Source organism: Carlito syrichta, unplaced genomic scaffold, assembly GCF_000164805.1.
Source record: "Carlito syrichta isolate Samal-C Ts95f unplaced genomic scaffold, Tarsius_syrichta-2.0.1 Scaffold305650, whole genome shotgun sequence".
In the NCBI taxonomy this organism is placed as follows: domain Eukaryota; kingdom Metazoa; phylum Chordata; class Mammalia; order Primates; family Tarsiidae; genus Carlito; species Carlito syrichta.
Genome location: NW_007249746.1, coordinates 159,256 through 174,347, shown reverse-complemented (window position 1 = coordinate 174,347; position 15,092 = coordinate 159,256). Strand labels below are relative to the sequence as shown.

General features: G+C 36.1%; 2 protein-coding genes across 5 annotated transcripts in view; one reads left to right on the top strand and one right to left on the bottom strand.

Moving 5' to 3' along the window:
* The window catches only part of MMS22L (MMS22 like, DNA repair protein), a 138,999-nt gene extending 137,464 nt beyond the window's left edge, over nucleotides 1–1,535 (top strand). Inside the window, exon 24 of the mRNA XM_008062069.1 lies at nucleotides 901–1,535. Within this exon, the coding sequence (XP_008060260.1) occupies nucleotides 901–982 (82 nt within the window). The 3' untranslated portion in view covers nucleotides 983–1,535. The remainder of the gene's footprint in view (nucleotides 1–900) is intronic.
* Nucleotides 1,536–7,821: 6,286 nt separating this feature from the next.
* Nucleotides 7,822–15,092, bottom strand: part of KLHL32 (kelch like family member 32) — a 112,632-nt gene continuing 105,361 nt past the window's right edge. For 2 of the 4 annotated variants that reach the window (XM_021714457.1, XM_008062068.1), the window contains exon 8: nucleotides 7,822–9,269. In XM_021714457.1, coding sequence (XP_021570132.1) covers nucleotides 9,108–9,269 — 162 coding nt within the window. In that variant the 3' untranslated portion in view covers nucleotides 7,822–9,107. The remainder of the gene's footprint in view (nucleotides 9,270–15,092) is intronic. The other 2 variants (XM_021714455.1, XM_021714456.1) reach the window with 1 other exon arrangement.

Sequence of the window (15,092 nt, the reverse complement as noted above, 5' to 3'; positions counted from 1 at the left end):
CATCTTTTCAATACAGTAAATGGAAAAAAAATGGAAAGACCATTCTTGTATAGCATTTCTATGCCAGATGGAGCATCTCTTTTCTTCTCCTTCATAGTAAATTGGCTACCCTCTTAGAGTTTTTTAGAGAGCGAAAATTAGATCACTTAAAATTGTAGCTTTGAAGAAATGATATTTGCTGTCATGTTACAAAACAAGTTTGTGTAAAGACCTGTAACTTCTGGTTTTTTCTGAGCAGTCTGTGTGAGTGAAAAAACTGGAGCGGTTTCATATGAACAATCCTATTGTAATATGTTGTTGGGAGAAATGTCCTGCTAGCCGACTACCATGTGGTGCTGCACCAACTGAGAGGGCTGGTGTTAAAGATCTGCATAGCATAGATATTTAGACTAAAAAAATTATTGCCAGAAAATTTTCTAAAAAATATCTTAAATATAGAGAATCTAAGAGGAGAAGCAAGATTTTATTTTCAAACTTTATGTCAAAGAATTGAAGACGATAAGAGGTGTATACTGAAATTGCAACATGGTCTATTTTATGGTCACAGAATTTTTGTTTTAATACTTGTGTTTGTGACATGTCTTCCCATTTTTATTATACCATCATTGTCCTTAAACAATATTTCATGAACATATTTCATGACCTACAAGCATTATAATATTTCAGAAAGTTAACGAACTTCTACACGCCAGTTTTAGTCTACGTTTTGTATATAAAAATCATACTTAAAAAACTTAATAAATCTTAACATCTAAGTTTACTCACAACAGATACAAAGCATTATTTTTTAAGAAGTAGTGTGCTAATCTGGATGGATAGATAGGCATAACTTGTAAATATTTAAATGTAAAATAATGGAAAGGGTAATAAATATATTTACTTTTCTTTTTTCTTAAACAGGGAAGCCTACAGCAAACTTTTATCTCACCTAGGACAGGTGGGACAAGATGAGATGCGGCGACTAGAAAATGATAGTCCCTAAAACAGTGTGTGATTCATCCTCTCTATTGAATATCACTCTTTAAAGCCACTCTGTACCACTCCCAACTCCTTCTTTTAATTAATTGTATGACATTCTGATAAAAATTATTGTTAGGATTTTTTTTCTTACATACCTGTAAGCGAGAAGCAATAAGTAAAGCAATAAAGGTTAATTAGCAACTGTGTAATAGGATCCTTGGAACTTTGCAGAACTGCATTTTTATTTTTAAGAGATTTTCGTTAAAGAGACTTTCTAACTGGGAGTGGTTTCTGTGTTTGAGGGTTAAGCAGATTTGTACTGCTTTATCCATGGACTTTTTACTGTAATGGGACTTTCTTCTTTTCTGCCTTGTGACTGATTTGTCATGTTTATTTTTTATTTTTACAAGTTACATTTTAATATGATACTTTTTCAAATTACCTGACAGCCCTTTTCAGTTTTTCCTGGACAGGGGTATTGGAAACTGCTATTGTATATTTGTTTTCCTTTTTTATATGTATGAAGCAAGTTAATAAATAAAACCCTTACAAGCCGGGCTCGGCGGCTCAGCCTGTAATCCCGCGCCTTTGGGAGGCTGAGGTGAGTGGATTGCCTCAGACCGCGGGTTCGAGACCTGCCTGGGCAATTTAGCGAGCCCTCATCTTTACAATCAATCAAAAAATCAGCTGGGCGTGGTAGCACATGCCTGTAATTCCAGCTACTCTGAAGGCTGAGGCGGAAGGATCACCGGAGCCCAGCAGGTCGAGGCTGCAGTGACCGGGAGCGGCCACTGCACTCCAGTCTGGGTGAGAGTGAGACTCCAACTCAAAAAAAAAAAAAAAACCCTTAAAGCACACTTACCTATGTTAGGGATGAGACAGAATCTGTCTAAAAGATTATACAGATAATAATTTTAAAATGTTCTAAACTTATGTCAACAATGTGTATGCTTATATTGCAAGAGTTGTCAGATTTTTTCTCTAGCAATCCTTTCTTTTGGAGTTTTCATTTAAAAAAAGTCAGGAGGAAGAAATACAAGAGCCTTTAAGAGAGAATAAATAATAATATTCTAGAAAAGCTTACTATTACTAATAACAATGGTGGTCTGAGAAGTCAGCTGAAGAGCTCCTTGCTCTTCACAGATTCTTATAGCCTGGCATTGTATTCAGGGAACCTGTTTAGTTTCTTTTAACAAGTAACAAGTTACTTTTCAGCTTTTTAACTCTATCTTATCCAGATTGTTTACTTTTCCAACTGGGTCTTGTCTTTGACTCCTTTTTTGTGGGGGGGCATTATTTAATAGAAAGAGTTTTAGTCCTAGTTTTGGGAACCCACCTGGGTCTCAAACTTAGCTCTGCTTTGTGAAGCTAGTTTACCTAACCTTTCTAAGACTTAATTTCTTCATGGAGAAAAAAGAATAATAATCCCTTTACTATTGCACAATGTTATTATGAGAATTAATGGGATAATGTAAGTGAAAATATTTAATGGCCCATATTTTGTTTAGAGGTGTATAGACATGAATGCTGTATTACTTGTGTACAATAAAAAAAGAACACCTCTCAATTTTGTTCATCTTTCTCTAATGATATGTCCTAGATGAAGATCCCTCTTTTTTCAATTTTTAAAATTTAAAAAAATTTTTCAAGTTGAAGTCTCACTCTGTTGCCCAGGCTGGAGTGCAGTGGTATGATCACGACTTACTGCAGCCTTGACCTTTTGAACCCAGGTGTTTCTTTCACCTCAGCCTTCCAATTAGCTGGGACTACGGATATGAGCCACAATGCCCAGCTAATTTTATTTTTGTAGAGACAAGGTCTTGCTATGTTGCCTAGGATGGTCTGGCACTCGTGGGCTCCAACATCCTCTTGCCTCAGCCTCCCAAGTTGCTGGGATTACAGGTGTAAGCCACCATGCCTGGCCAGTGTTTTTTGTTTTGTTTTGTCGCATGTCTTGTTTGCTAACTTTGAAATGATTTGTTTCCTTCTTGGGATTATAGTCTTCATCATAGTTCTGTTCTCTAAAGAAAACATTTCAGTTTAGCTAGGTGCACACCTGTGTTCACAGCTGAGGCAGAAGGATAGCCTGAGCCCGCGAGGTAAAGGCTATGATGAGCTGTGATCATGCCACTGCACCCCAGCCTGGGTAACAGAGTGAGATTCCAACCCCCCCAAAAAAGTTAAAAAACAAAATATTTCCAACCTTTTTTGGTTCAAGAAGCATCTTTAAAAAGGAAATACATTGCAGTAAACATTCTGTAGTTAATAGCGCTCTTCTAATTGTAATCCATGGAATCCAAAGGAGTATATGTTATTTTCATGACATACATAGCCTAATTTACCCCCAAATCAACTTCATCAAATGGAACAAATGAAAGCTTCTTTCAGTCTGTTTAAAGAGTTTCAAAGAAACTCATTGAGTTTCTTTTCATTATGACAGTGACTTACTTATCAAACAAATAATGTATCGATTTACAAGTTTCAGCAATTAAAGAAGTTTATCCATTTAGGGTGATGCCTTTAAAGAGGTTTTGTGTGTGTGTGTGTGTGTGTGTGTGTGTGTGTGTGTGTGTGTGTGTGTGTGTGTGTATACATATTGTACACATAGTTTTTAATTTCCGGAAGAGATCAATCAAGATATCTTTCAGAGGCTTCCTTCTTAGAGCATAAGGCTTTTAAGGGATAGGAAAAGCTGTTACCTAATCATGTATTAGTACATAGATGGTAGATGGCTAAGAATAACCGAAGTTTGTACTTAAAAATCAGTAACAGCAAACAGTGTGTGTGTGTTTTGAATTTATGTATAAGTAAAATTTTAAAGAAGCTATTTTTATTATTAAAGTAAAAAGAAAATGTATGACTCAGTTCTTAAACACCTTCACTGATCCTCCACTTGTTATTACTATAGTCTTGCCTCCTTCCATTCCCAGACTCTGAGTACCCTTGTACCTGCTTCTTTAATATCTCTTTCCCCCGAAATATGCTTTAATTTTTGAGGCTGCTTCTTCCATTATTGTAATGTAAGCCATTCTCTCTTGGGCAAATCTAAGAGTTTCTTCTCATTTCTTATGTTTTTTGGCCTGTGATATTTGTATTTTTCTTCATCTTCCCATCCTCAGTGATACTGTCCTTTCCTACCTATGTGGTTGACCCTTGAACAACACAGGCTTGAATTGCACGGATCCACTTATATGCAGATCAAAAATATAGTATTTGTGGCATGCAAAATCCAAGTATATGGAGGGCCAGTTTTTTGTATACTGGGGTTCACAGAGGTAACTGCAGGACTTGAGTATGCACGGATTTTGGGAGTTGCAGTGCGTCCTAGAATCAATTCCACAAATAACTGAGCAATAACTGTACTGTAACTTGAGAGCACCTTCGTGATCTTCTTTCTTGTCCCAAGTAGTAAGATCTGGCCCTCCATCAACTCTGACTCAGCATTCTGCTAGTAGTGAACTGATAACACTAGCTCATGATGTTGTCTCTCAAATCTATTTCTAGTGTGAATTTCTTTCTAAACCTCTCTAGTTGTATTCTCCTGAAATCTTAAGATAACAACATCAAACTGCCCATGTCATCTTGTATCTCATGTAGCTCCTGCTTTCATTTTCTGCCTATTTTCTCAAAATACGCTATGTTCCCAAGCTATTTAGCCTAGAAACATCACAGCATCTTAAATTCTTCATTCTTCCTCCACTTTCAGTTGATCACCAGTGCAGGCTCTTAGACTTTCTTCTTCTTCCTCTTCCTCTTCCCCTTCCTCCTCCTCCTCCTCCTCCTCCTCCTCTTTCTCTTCCTCTTCCTCTTCCTTCTTCAGTCCCCTGCATCCAAACCGTTTTCTTCTGTTGGCCACTATAGCCGTTTTATCTTATTAAACCTCTGATTTCCTTTCCTATAGGGAAGCTTACATGCTGTTCTGAAATGTGTGTTCCTAAAATACTACATTCACCTTGTTACTATTCTGCTGAAAGACCTCCAGTAACTTCTCATTGTTTAGAAGCTGACATTCAAACTCTTCAGTCTTGAGACTTTCTGCTATCTATCTGACTGTGCCTTTTTTTTCCCAAACGTATCTCTCCAAACAAAAGACTTAGCAGCTTTCGCTAATTGCCATGTTCATTCTACACTCAGCCATATTCAGCTTGCTACTTGGAACATCACCCTTCCTATAGAAACCTAAGACAGATAAATGGGAAGAAAATACACGAACACATTTTTGATACATCAGTATTATAGTCAAATACTATCTATAAAATAAAAAATGGAGTATAAAAGATGATTGAAGGACAGCAGAGTCAAAAAAGGGCTTTATTAAGCGTTTGGATTTGGTTATGGTTTAAATTTCAATTTAGTTAACATTTAATTAGAAGGTTTCCATGGGGTTTGGAAACATGGAGGATTGTCTGTGGAAAAATCATTCAGCATTGAGTTCACTTGCGTCAGAAGAATTTCACAGTTTAAAACTTTAATGTCTTTACCTATCCCTACTATATTTTCTTCTTAAGCATATTTAACTTTTTCTACCTTGGCATCTGTTTAAGAAAATTATTTGTGAGTCTTACACTGTTTGTAGTTTTCATCACCCATTATTATTGTCTTCTTCCAGGCTTTATCACAAAATTTTAAAGCTATTTTGTTCTTAAAGAATTACATGGACCTGTTTCCATGTATTTTCACAAAGTCTTTGACAGTTAAGATTATATGTTACATAAAAATTTGACAAGCTTCTGCAGCTGGGGAAAGCCTGTCAGAAGTCTGCCTTCCCTAAACCCTACATATTATAGCACTCATTTTCAAAGATAAAAGGTAGATATCATAGAAACCTCACCAAAAGTTGTGTCATCTGTACTAAACCACTGCTTTTTGATTGATAGACTTTTTATATAAACCTTACATTTTCCAAAAACTGTTCTCTTGCTTACTTACCCCTCTTAGAGTTAAAAAATGCCTTGTCAGACAAGCGTGTAGTATGCCAGTATAAATAACATGCTTTATTTGGTTGGGAACCTAGCAAAGTAGCGTATTCTTTATAAATTTAATAAGATATGAGATTTGTATTTTGATTCTGTGATAACCTGAATGGTAAGGTTACCAAAATCTGTATCCAGTGATTGGAAATGGACCGATTTCTAATTAATAAAAATTTGAGTGTGCTGTTGGTTATGCAGTGTATTGCATTTGTGAATTGTGCTTTTAGAAAAATTGTGGACATTCTGATTTTATACACATAGTTTTAAGTTATTTGTGCATGTAATAAAGATTAATGATATATAAATAATAAAAGGATATATATATTTAGCTTGTGTCCTTGATTATTCCGTTTTTTTGTAACAGATTCACATTTAGAAACTAAAATAAAAGCCTTGTGATGTGGAGGAACAATTTCTTATTCCTGTTGTTTTTATATTTTGTGATAAAAGAAAGGTTTTCAAATATTAAGATAACTGAAGAGAATGTGATGTATGTGTTGTTAAGGTAAGATGAAAATATGAAGGAAAAAAATATGAAAAGTACCCTAATCAAAACCTAATTGGCATTTTGTTATTAAGGATCTAAGAATATTTTTCATTGTATAAACCCAGTATTTGAGAAAGTCATGTCTGTTCTGTTATTTTCTCCCACAGCAAGAGGAACTGCAGTGATCTGTGTAGTAGCTTTTCGTTTTCTTTCTTAAAGTATAATCTTGAAGTGTTATTTAAATGTTTGGCAATCTCATGGTCTTCCTATAGAAACTCACATTAGTAATAAGTAATTTACATATAAATACAATATGGCTTTTAATCCAAGAGTAAAAATGAAAGATGAATTACGATAGGGTAGTTCACTTAAATAGAAAAAATATATGTGAACAGTTTCAGTGGAATTTGGCTTATATGACCAGACACAGTTTAATAGAACTTTTATCTATCTTACTATTGATACTTTGAGGAAATGGACACCAATTATGTGTCTGTGTTTTTTTTCTCCTTAGGGAGGAGACATTGTGTTTTGATGCTGCTCTTTGGCTATAGCTGTAAAGGATGTGTTTGAACTCCACAAGAATTTTTAAAAGTCGGATTCAGTTCTCTAATATTAGTGAATAATACATGATGAAGATTACCAAGGAGGGGTTTGATAATATATGCTGATTTGTTTGATATGAATAGTTAGAAATCTATACAGAAATAATCAAGGGTAGTCTCAGGCTGCCTTACCATTCTAAGCCATGCAAGCTTATTTTTAGAGCTTTTCCATTTCACTGATTGGATGTTGGGTCTGGGAATACAAATAGATTGTAACGGTTTTATAAGGTAAAACTGCTGGAGGGAAAATTCATATGCCAAGTAGAAAAATTAGCACACCTGAAATACTTCTTGCTTATATCCTTGTTGAAAAGATTTCTGAAATATTGGAATCCGTTTTCCTGGCTTGGTAAGGCATTTAAAAATTTTAGTTTAGCTGGTTTATACCTCTCAAGCTGTCATTCTAAATATTGATTATCAATATCAGTTTTTGCTATTCAGAACTGTCTAAATACTCTTAAGGTTTTTTTGGTCTAAATTCCTGTTCTTTTTAAAATTTACTTTTTTCCTTCTAGTCTCCTTCCTGCCCTTTAATCTGAATAACCAGAAGTCATGTATATTTTAAAAATAATGTTTTATGTATCATGTAACAATATATAAAGTTAGTGAAAAATTCTTTTTTTTCACTTTTGATTACCAAAAATGGATACATGAATAAAATGACAATTTCCTATAAGAGGGGGATTGCTGAATGATTAAACTACTAAGGAAAAGAGTCAAAGTCTCCTTTTAATAAAGATGATCTAGGTCTTGAAGAGGTTAGGGAAAGGAAAAAAAACACTTCACATTTTGCTTGTTGAATTTTGTTCAAATGTGATTATTAAGTTGTTTTATTTATTTTTTTGTTATAGACAAAGCAAACCCAAAAACTTAGCCCAAAAAAGAATTCTTATGCATTATTAAAAGTGGGAGTAATAAAATATGTATTGGTGGTGGAGAAGAATCCCACAAGCACTTGAGATTGACATAACCTTTAACAAAATGGAAAAACTTTTATTAGAACTGCCAATTCTGGGTTCAAATTTATGTCACAGCACTTTATGGTACTATAATTAGTACAAGTAAACTTTTTTTAGCTTTAAAATGTCATTTTTCACTAAATGATTTTAAATGAGACATTTGAGAGAGTTAATTGAGGCAAGGATTTGTATGAGTTTATTTATCTTTGGTATTAGTAAACTTCCTATTTTCTAATTAGTGTGTCTCTTTCAAATGCTTTTCCGAATCATTTATCCCATAACATGTTTTCCAAGTTTTATCAAGTAATTTTTAAACTTCGAAAATAATCCCTGTTCAGTGACAGTGTTCCCAATGCAGTCAAATACCTTGTAATGCGACTTTTTTTTCTCTTGGGTAAAGTATTTCAAGGCATTTGTTTAATCCTCACAATGCTCTTTTGAATTAATATGGAAGTCAGTAATTATGCAGCTTAAAAAGGTGAAAAAACAAGCATTGTAAAGTTAGGTTCTGACCCAAGGTCAGAGGAACCCAGTGAAAAATCTGGGTATTCCAATTGCTGTTCCAGTGTACTTCTATCATTCGTATCACCTTGAATAAAATATGGCATTTAAAAATTTATAATGTCATAATGCTGAGTCTCCACTGAGCAGGGCTGCATAATGTTAAATTTTAAAAAGAAAAATTACAAGCCCAAGTTTAAGTAGTAAAGGGATTAGGTACGGGAGCTTTTTTTTTTTTTAAATAAGATCATTGATGCCATTGTGTAAAGAAAATTGCCTCACTAACAGTGTCATGTTCTAGATGGTGCTGATTAGAAAAAGTGTGCAAAGACTGCTTTTAAAGACCCATGGAACAATAATGTACCATTAAGTTGGCACTAAGCTAAACCACAATAAAAGTCATACATATTGTATTGTATGTTGACATACACTGAGAAGAGTGACAAGAGTTTTCAGTAATGTGTTTTAGAAAATTGTTCATTTTGGGGATAATATTTATCTGAATGTAAGACCTATAAAACAAGACAAGCATTGAGCACTGAGTCTTTTCATGCCCAGTATCCAAAAGTCAGGGCTATATTTTTCCTCCCGTTCATGATGGTGATTACAGAGCATTGGCTTTTCAGATGGTGCCAATCCTGTGATGAGGCACTTGAAGAGTCTGAAGGTTGGGACATGTGAAATACGGAGCTGGGAGGAAGCATGCTGCTATTCCATTGGAAGCAAAAGGGAGTGTAGGTCCATAGAACACTTCTTCTTTGCCTTCTCTGCTGACATCCAATACCTGCAAGAGAGGAAGAGAAGAATCCTGTACATCAATGATGGTTGCTCAGAATAAAGCTCTGTACACGTTAAAGGAAGACTGAACTTAAATTCAGTTATTCTGCCATCACCCTAACTTAGGAGTTATTTTTCTTGCTAAGATGATACCAGAAATATTTATTAGCTCCCACTAAATGCTGCACTATAATGTTTCTTTGTGTACATATACATATACATATATTTATAATTAATCTTCAGGACAGTGAAGAGGTAGGTAGCATTATCTTCACTTAATAAAACTGCCTCCGACTATTTAGATAACTTGCCCAAAGGAGTTAGTAGGTAGTGTCATAATGTTGCCTTACAAATCCTTGTCTGTAAGATAAGGAAAACAAGACACTTGCAGCTTTGCTGTGAAAAACGGTATCAGTATCTGGAATTTAGTAGATTACTGTAACAGCAGGTTCAAAATTGGTTCAGTCGATTCTGGAAATCTTCCCCCTGTTATTTGCCATTCAAACTGGAGTTCTATCTCTTCTATAGCACAATTCCTTTGTTAGTCTGACTGCTGTCACCTAACTGAATCTGGCTTAAAACTTAGTACTAGGAACATTCTTTTTTTCAGGAAAACTGCTCTCCATTTGTCAAACCTATTAAGCTCATGCAAGTCCTCAGTCATCTTACTCTCTAACTTCATTTAAAACCTTCCTCCCTTGGATTTCATGATTTTAAAATAAATAAGTTTGTCACTGATATTGTTCTATTACAATCCACCTTAGGTCCTTTTTCCTTCACCTGCCTCCTGGGTGTAGCTGTACCCTAAGATTCCAACCACGGACCTCTCGATACCCTTCTTTAGTGATCGTGTCCACTTTCATGCCTGCATCTATCACCTGTGTGGATAATTTCAGAACTTGCTTTTTTTTGAGTTGGAGTCTCACTCCATCACCCAGGCTGGAGTGCTGGAGTGCAGCGGCATGCTCACAGCCACCCCAGCGTTGACCTGCTGGACTCCAGTGATCCTTCCGCCTCAGCCTTCAAAGCAACTGGGACTACAGGTGCGTACTACCACACCTGGCTAATTTTTTGGACTTATTGTAGAGACGAGGTCTTGCTATGTTGCCCAGGGTGGTCTCAAACCCTCAGGCTCAGGCAATCCTCTCGCCTTGGCCTCCCAAAGTGCTGGGATTACAGGCTTAGCCACTGAGCCCGGCCAATTCCTAAACTTTCAACTGCAATAATACTTATTGTATATGAAAAAAATAGATGAAATTTTGGGATCCAAGCTCTGAGAGGAGGAAGTCACAAAGTCCCAGAATAAAAAGATCAAAATTTAGCCATTTTCCCCACAAATGAATATTTAGCTGTCCCAATCCATTTATTGAGCAACATAACTTGTCACTACTAACTTAAAATAAATTTTATATACTAGATACAAACCTTTTCCCTGTTCTCTTGCTAATATATGTATTTTCTTGCAATAATCATATTTACAGTTGTTTTGACTAAGGCAAGATTTTCCCATTCATTTTCAAAAATTTCTTAGATATTTTTACACATTTACTTTCCTAGAGAAATTTTAAGATCAAGACAAATATCCCCCACCCTGTGAGAAAAAGGAAAATCCTAGTGGGATTTTGCTTAGTATTTCCTTAAATATAGAAAGTAAATTAGAGATTAATGTTTACCAAAAATACATACAGTTTAGTACTGTCTTCAAAATATCGAGAAGAAAACTGAGATACAGCAAAAGTTAAGTGACCTTCCCAAGGTCACACAACCAGTAAGTGGTGGAGCTGGTACTTGAGTCCAAGGATGCAACCCAGAAAGAACAAGGATTTCATGCCATCTCTGGTATCCCTCCCCACAAGTGAAAACACTTTTAGAAGGCAAAAACCAGTGAGATAATCATCCAGAGAACTTTTGTCTGGTTCCCTGGGCCAACAGAGACTGCATATGTTAAGCAGATGTAATGTTTTTAATCTGAGAAGGGAAAAGGAAGCATTGGCAGTTTTTCTCCAAAACACTCCCCTGTAAACTGGCTGAAAGAAGGCGTTTGGGAGAAGACAGTGCCAGCTTGGCAGCAGATCCTCCAGCCAAAAGGAAATAATAGTAAATGAAGAGAACAGTGGCGGTGCTCTGGAAACAGACTAATCACTTGCACACTTACACAGCTGCTCCCGTATGGGCCACTTGTCATCCATAGCATGCCAGATGAGAGTCAAACCCCTGTGCCAGACATTTGCTTACACACCCACGAAAAAAACACAAGCACCTTCACTTGGATCGGAAATCTATTTCCAATGTTTTCATGAGTTTTTGTTAATAACAAGTCCAAGTCTCAATCTAGTCATAAGAGCATCTCAGCTTTTCTCTTGTTTAGGCTTTCCTTGTAATGGATCAAGTAGTCTGCTAAGTTAAGTAGCAGCAGGAAATAAAATAAATGTTTCCACAACATCTCATGTGCCGTATCCCAGTGTGGCTGGATGCTACCAATAACAATTAAATGAGCTTGGATTGGGGTCCAGAAGGGGCAGTCCAATGACACAAGTCATTGGATGGTGTTTTTGCGGTGGGGGGGGAGGTGGGGACTTTGGTCCTAAATGTTAATGGAACAATCGCTGAACTATTTAAGTATCACCTTCATTAGGCAGCCATGGTCTTGGATTGATGATACGTGAATTAATTTTAAGGATTATACAGATTTGTGACCTATGACAAAAAACTTCAAGTTTGATATTTTTAGTATGTGTAAGATTTTCTCCATCACTCTCTTGTGCTTTTCAACCCACTGACTTGTACATAGAAGTTTCTACTGTTAAACCATTTTCTCATAAATATGATTCCAGTCTCCCATTTCTTCTTACGTTAGTGCACTGAAATAGTTCTGTGGTCACCCGTGAAATAAAATATTTGGGTCTTAGTTCAGAATGAATGATAATATAACCTGTAACCAGCTGTTGGTAACTAAAATGAAAGACAAATGATAATACAATACGTCTGTTACGCATGAAGACCTCTGTTTCAAATATCTCTTTATGTGACAATTCATGTGCTTATATAAACACTGCATATTGATAGTAAAGACTTTTTAAAACTTTTATCAAATTTGTGCTTTGTAGGACCAGTGTGCCACCCAAGGGAATAAACACCATTTGCCAAAGGATTGATTCTGTAGCTTGCTTGATTCAAAATGGCTCCTGGAACACAGAAATACCCATCATGCTGATTTTTTTCCTTAAAGCTAATGTACTAAAGTATATTATTGTACAACCTTAGAGGTGAAATTTATTCCACTAACATAAGCACTGATTTTTTTAAAGTTTAATCCCCTTTTGGAATAACCTTAATCCTGAGGATACTCGTGAATGTCCTCAGTGGTTTAAAATATACATCCCTTCATCTCTTGAGGACAGATTTGTTTGCTTGGGAATAGTCAGACATCATTAGCAATTAATTAGTGTATATGAATAGTGATTGTTCTAAAAAGTTCTTTGGGGACAAAAAAATGACATGACTGTGAAGTGTTTTTGTTTAATTTTTTGTCTTACAATCTAACAGTCAAGACTACTACAAAACGAGATATGGAAAAATTTTGGACTATGGCAGCACTCGTCTCTTAAATTTGATAGGCACAAAATTTTCTTTGTTTCCTCATGATGTTATGACTTCAACTTGTTTTCTATTTCTTGCACTAATCTGATACTCAAATTAGTAGAAACAACAAGGTCTGACAGTTTAGTTTGCAAACTTGCCACCGTGTGCGTACATTGCCAGCATTGTACAAACAACTCAGGAAGGCTTCCTAGCTTTGGTATGTCAGTGTCTCACAGCTGTGTTTGTGTCGACATGTGGTGGTGTCTTGCTGAGTGGCATTCATTATTGTTGTATGTTTTTGTGTGCCGTTGTGAGAAAGTCAGTGCTTGTTAAACTCGGCAAGAGTGGAATCAGAATCAGGGACATATTTGTCCAAGTTCAAATGTTTTTCTGAGGGAAGAGAAAGCATCACTGTTGAAGAGAGGTCAGGACAGCTAGTAATGAGCAGAACTGACAAAAACATTGCAAAAATTTATAAAATCATGCGTCACAATTGTCAACTAACTGCAAGAAGCATAGCAGACCAAATAAACATCTATAGAGAAACAGGAAAATCTAAACTGAAAATCCTGGCATGAGAAAGGTGTGTGCAAAAATGGTCCTGAAGGATCTCTTGCATCACAACAATGCACCAGCTCACACAGCATTGTCTGTGAGGGTGTTTTCAGCCAATAAACAAATAACTGTATTGGAACACCCTCCCTATTCACCTGATCTGGCCCCCAATGACTTTTTTCTTTACCTGTTGTTACAAGGAATACTGAAAGGAAGACATTTTGATGACGTTCAGGACATCAAGGGTAATGGGACAACAGCTCTGATGGCCATTCCAGAAAAATTGCTTTGACAGGTGGATCAGGCATTGGCATCAGTGCACAGCTTCCAAGGGGTGTACTTCGAAGATGACCTTAGTGATACTCTGCAATGAAGTATGTAGCACTTTTTCTAGGGTAAGTTCATGAACTTAATTGTCAGACCTTGTATACCCATAAATGCATTTAAAATTTACAGCTTCACTTCATGATAAATCCAAACTTACATCCATTGTGCAAGGAGTCAATGAATAGTCCCAAAGCCACTTTAAAACTGTTGCTTAGTTCAAAGTTTACGAATTCTGAAAAGTAACAAAAAGTAACCTTGAAAGATTATGAGGATTGTCAAATACCTGCTTGGATGAAGACCACAAGCAAACTTTGGGAGAAAAGTTTGCCCATTTGTTGTTACCCAAAAGAAAGCTCTAGCACCAGGCAGCCATTAATTAATTCCCTTAAAGTCTTATGAGGACTTTTTGTGTCTTTGATAATTTTTTCTACTGTATTATGGTTTCCTAGTTCATTAATTTTCCCTTCATTTTTATTATCTCTCTCCTACCTTCTTTGAGTTTATTTTTTGGTTCACTTTCTAATGTGTTTTATAATTTCCAGATGTATATGGGGTTTATTTAACTTTTTGTTAAGTTCTAACTTACTTACATTATATTTGAGATAAATAATAATATATAATACTTAATTTTTGAAATGTATTAAAGTTGTCTTAACCTTAACCCTAGTGTATGCTGGTTTTTAGAAATGTTCCATATATGCTAAGAAAAATATATCCTCTCTAACTGTTCAATCCATAACCCACATCCAAGCTTATTAATTACATTTTTTTATGTCTACCCTACCCTTACTGAGTTTTATGTTTACTTGATCTGTATACTAATGAAAGTATGCTATAACCAGGCATGGTGGCTCACTCCTGTAATCTCAGCACTTTGGGAGGCATAGGTAGGAGGACTGCTTGAGCCCAGAAATTTGAGACTAGCCTAGGCAACATAATGAGACTTCATCTCAACAACAAAAAAAAATCAAAAAATTAGCTAGGCGTGATGGAGTGTGCCTATAGTTCCAGCTACCCAGGAGGCTGAAGCAGAAGAATCACCTGAGCCCAGTAGGTAAAGGCTGTGAGAAGTGATCGTGCCACTGCACTCTGGCCTGGGCAACAGAGTGAAATCCTGACTCAAAATAATAATAATAATAATAATAATTTTAAAATCCCCAGACAAACCTCTGGCAAGTTAAATCAAGAGAAGAAAAAAACTATTATGAATCTAAAGGAGCCGGGCTCGGTGGCTCAGCCTGTAATCCCATGCCTCGGGAGGCTGAGGTGAGTAGATTGCCTGAGCCCAAGGGTTTGAGACCCACCTAGGCAACTTGGCGAGACCTCATCTCTACAATAAACCAAAAAATCAGCCAGGCGTGGTAGC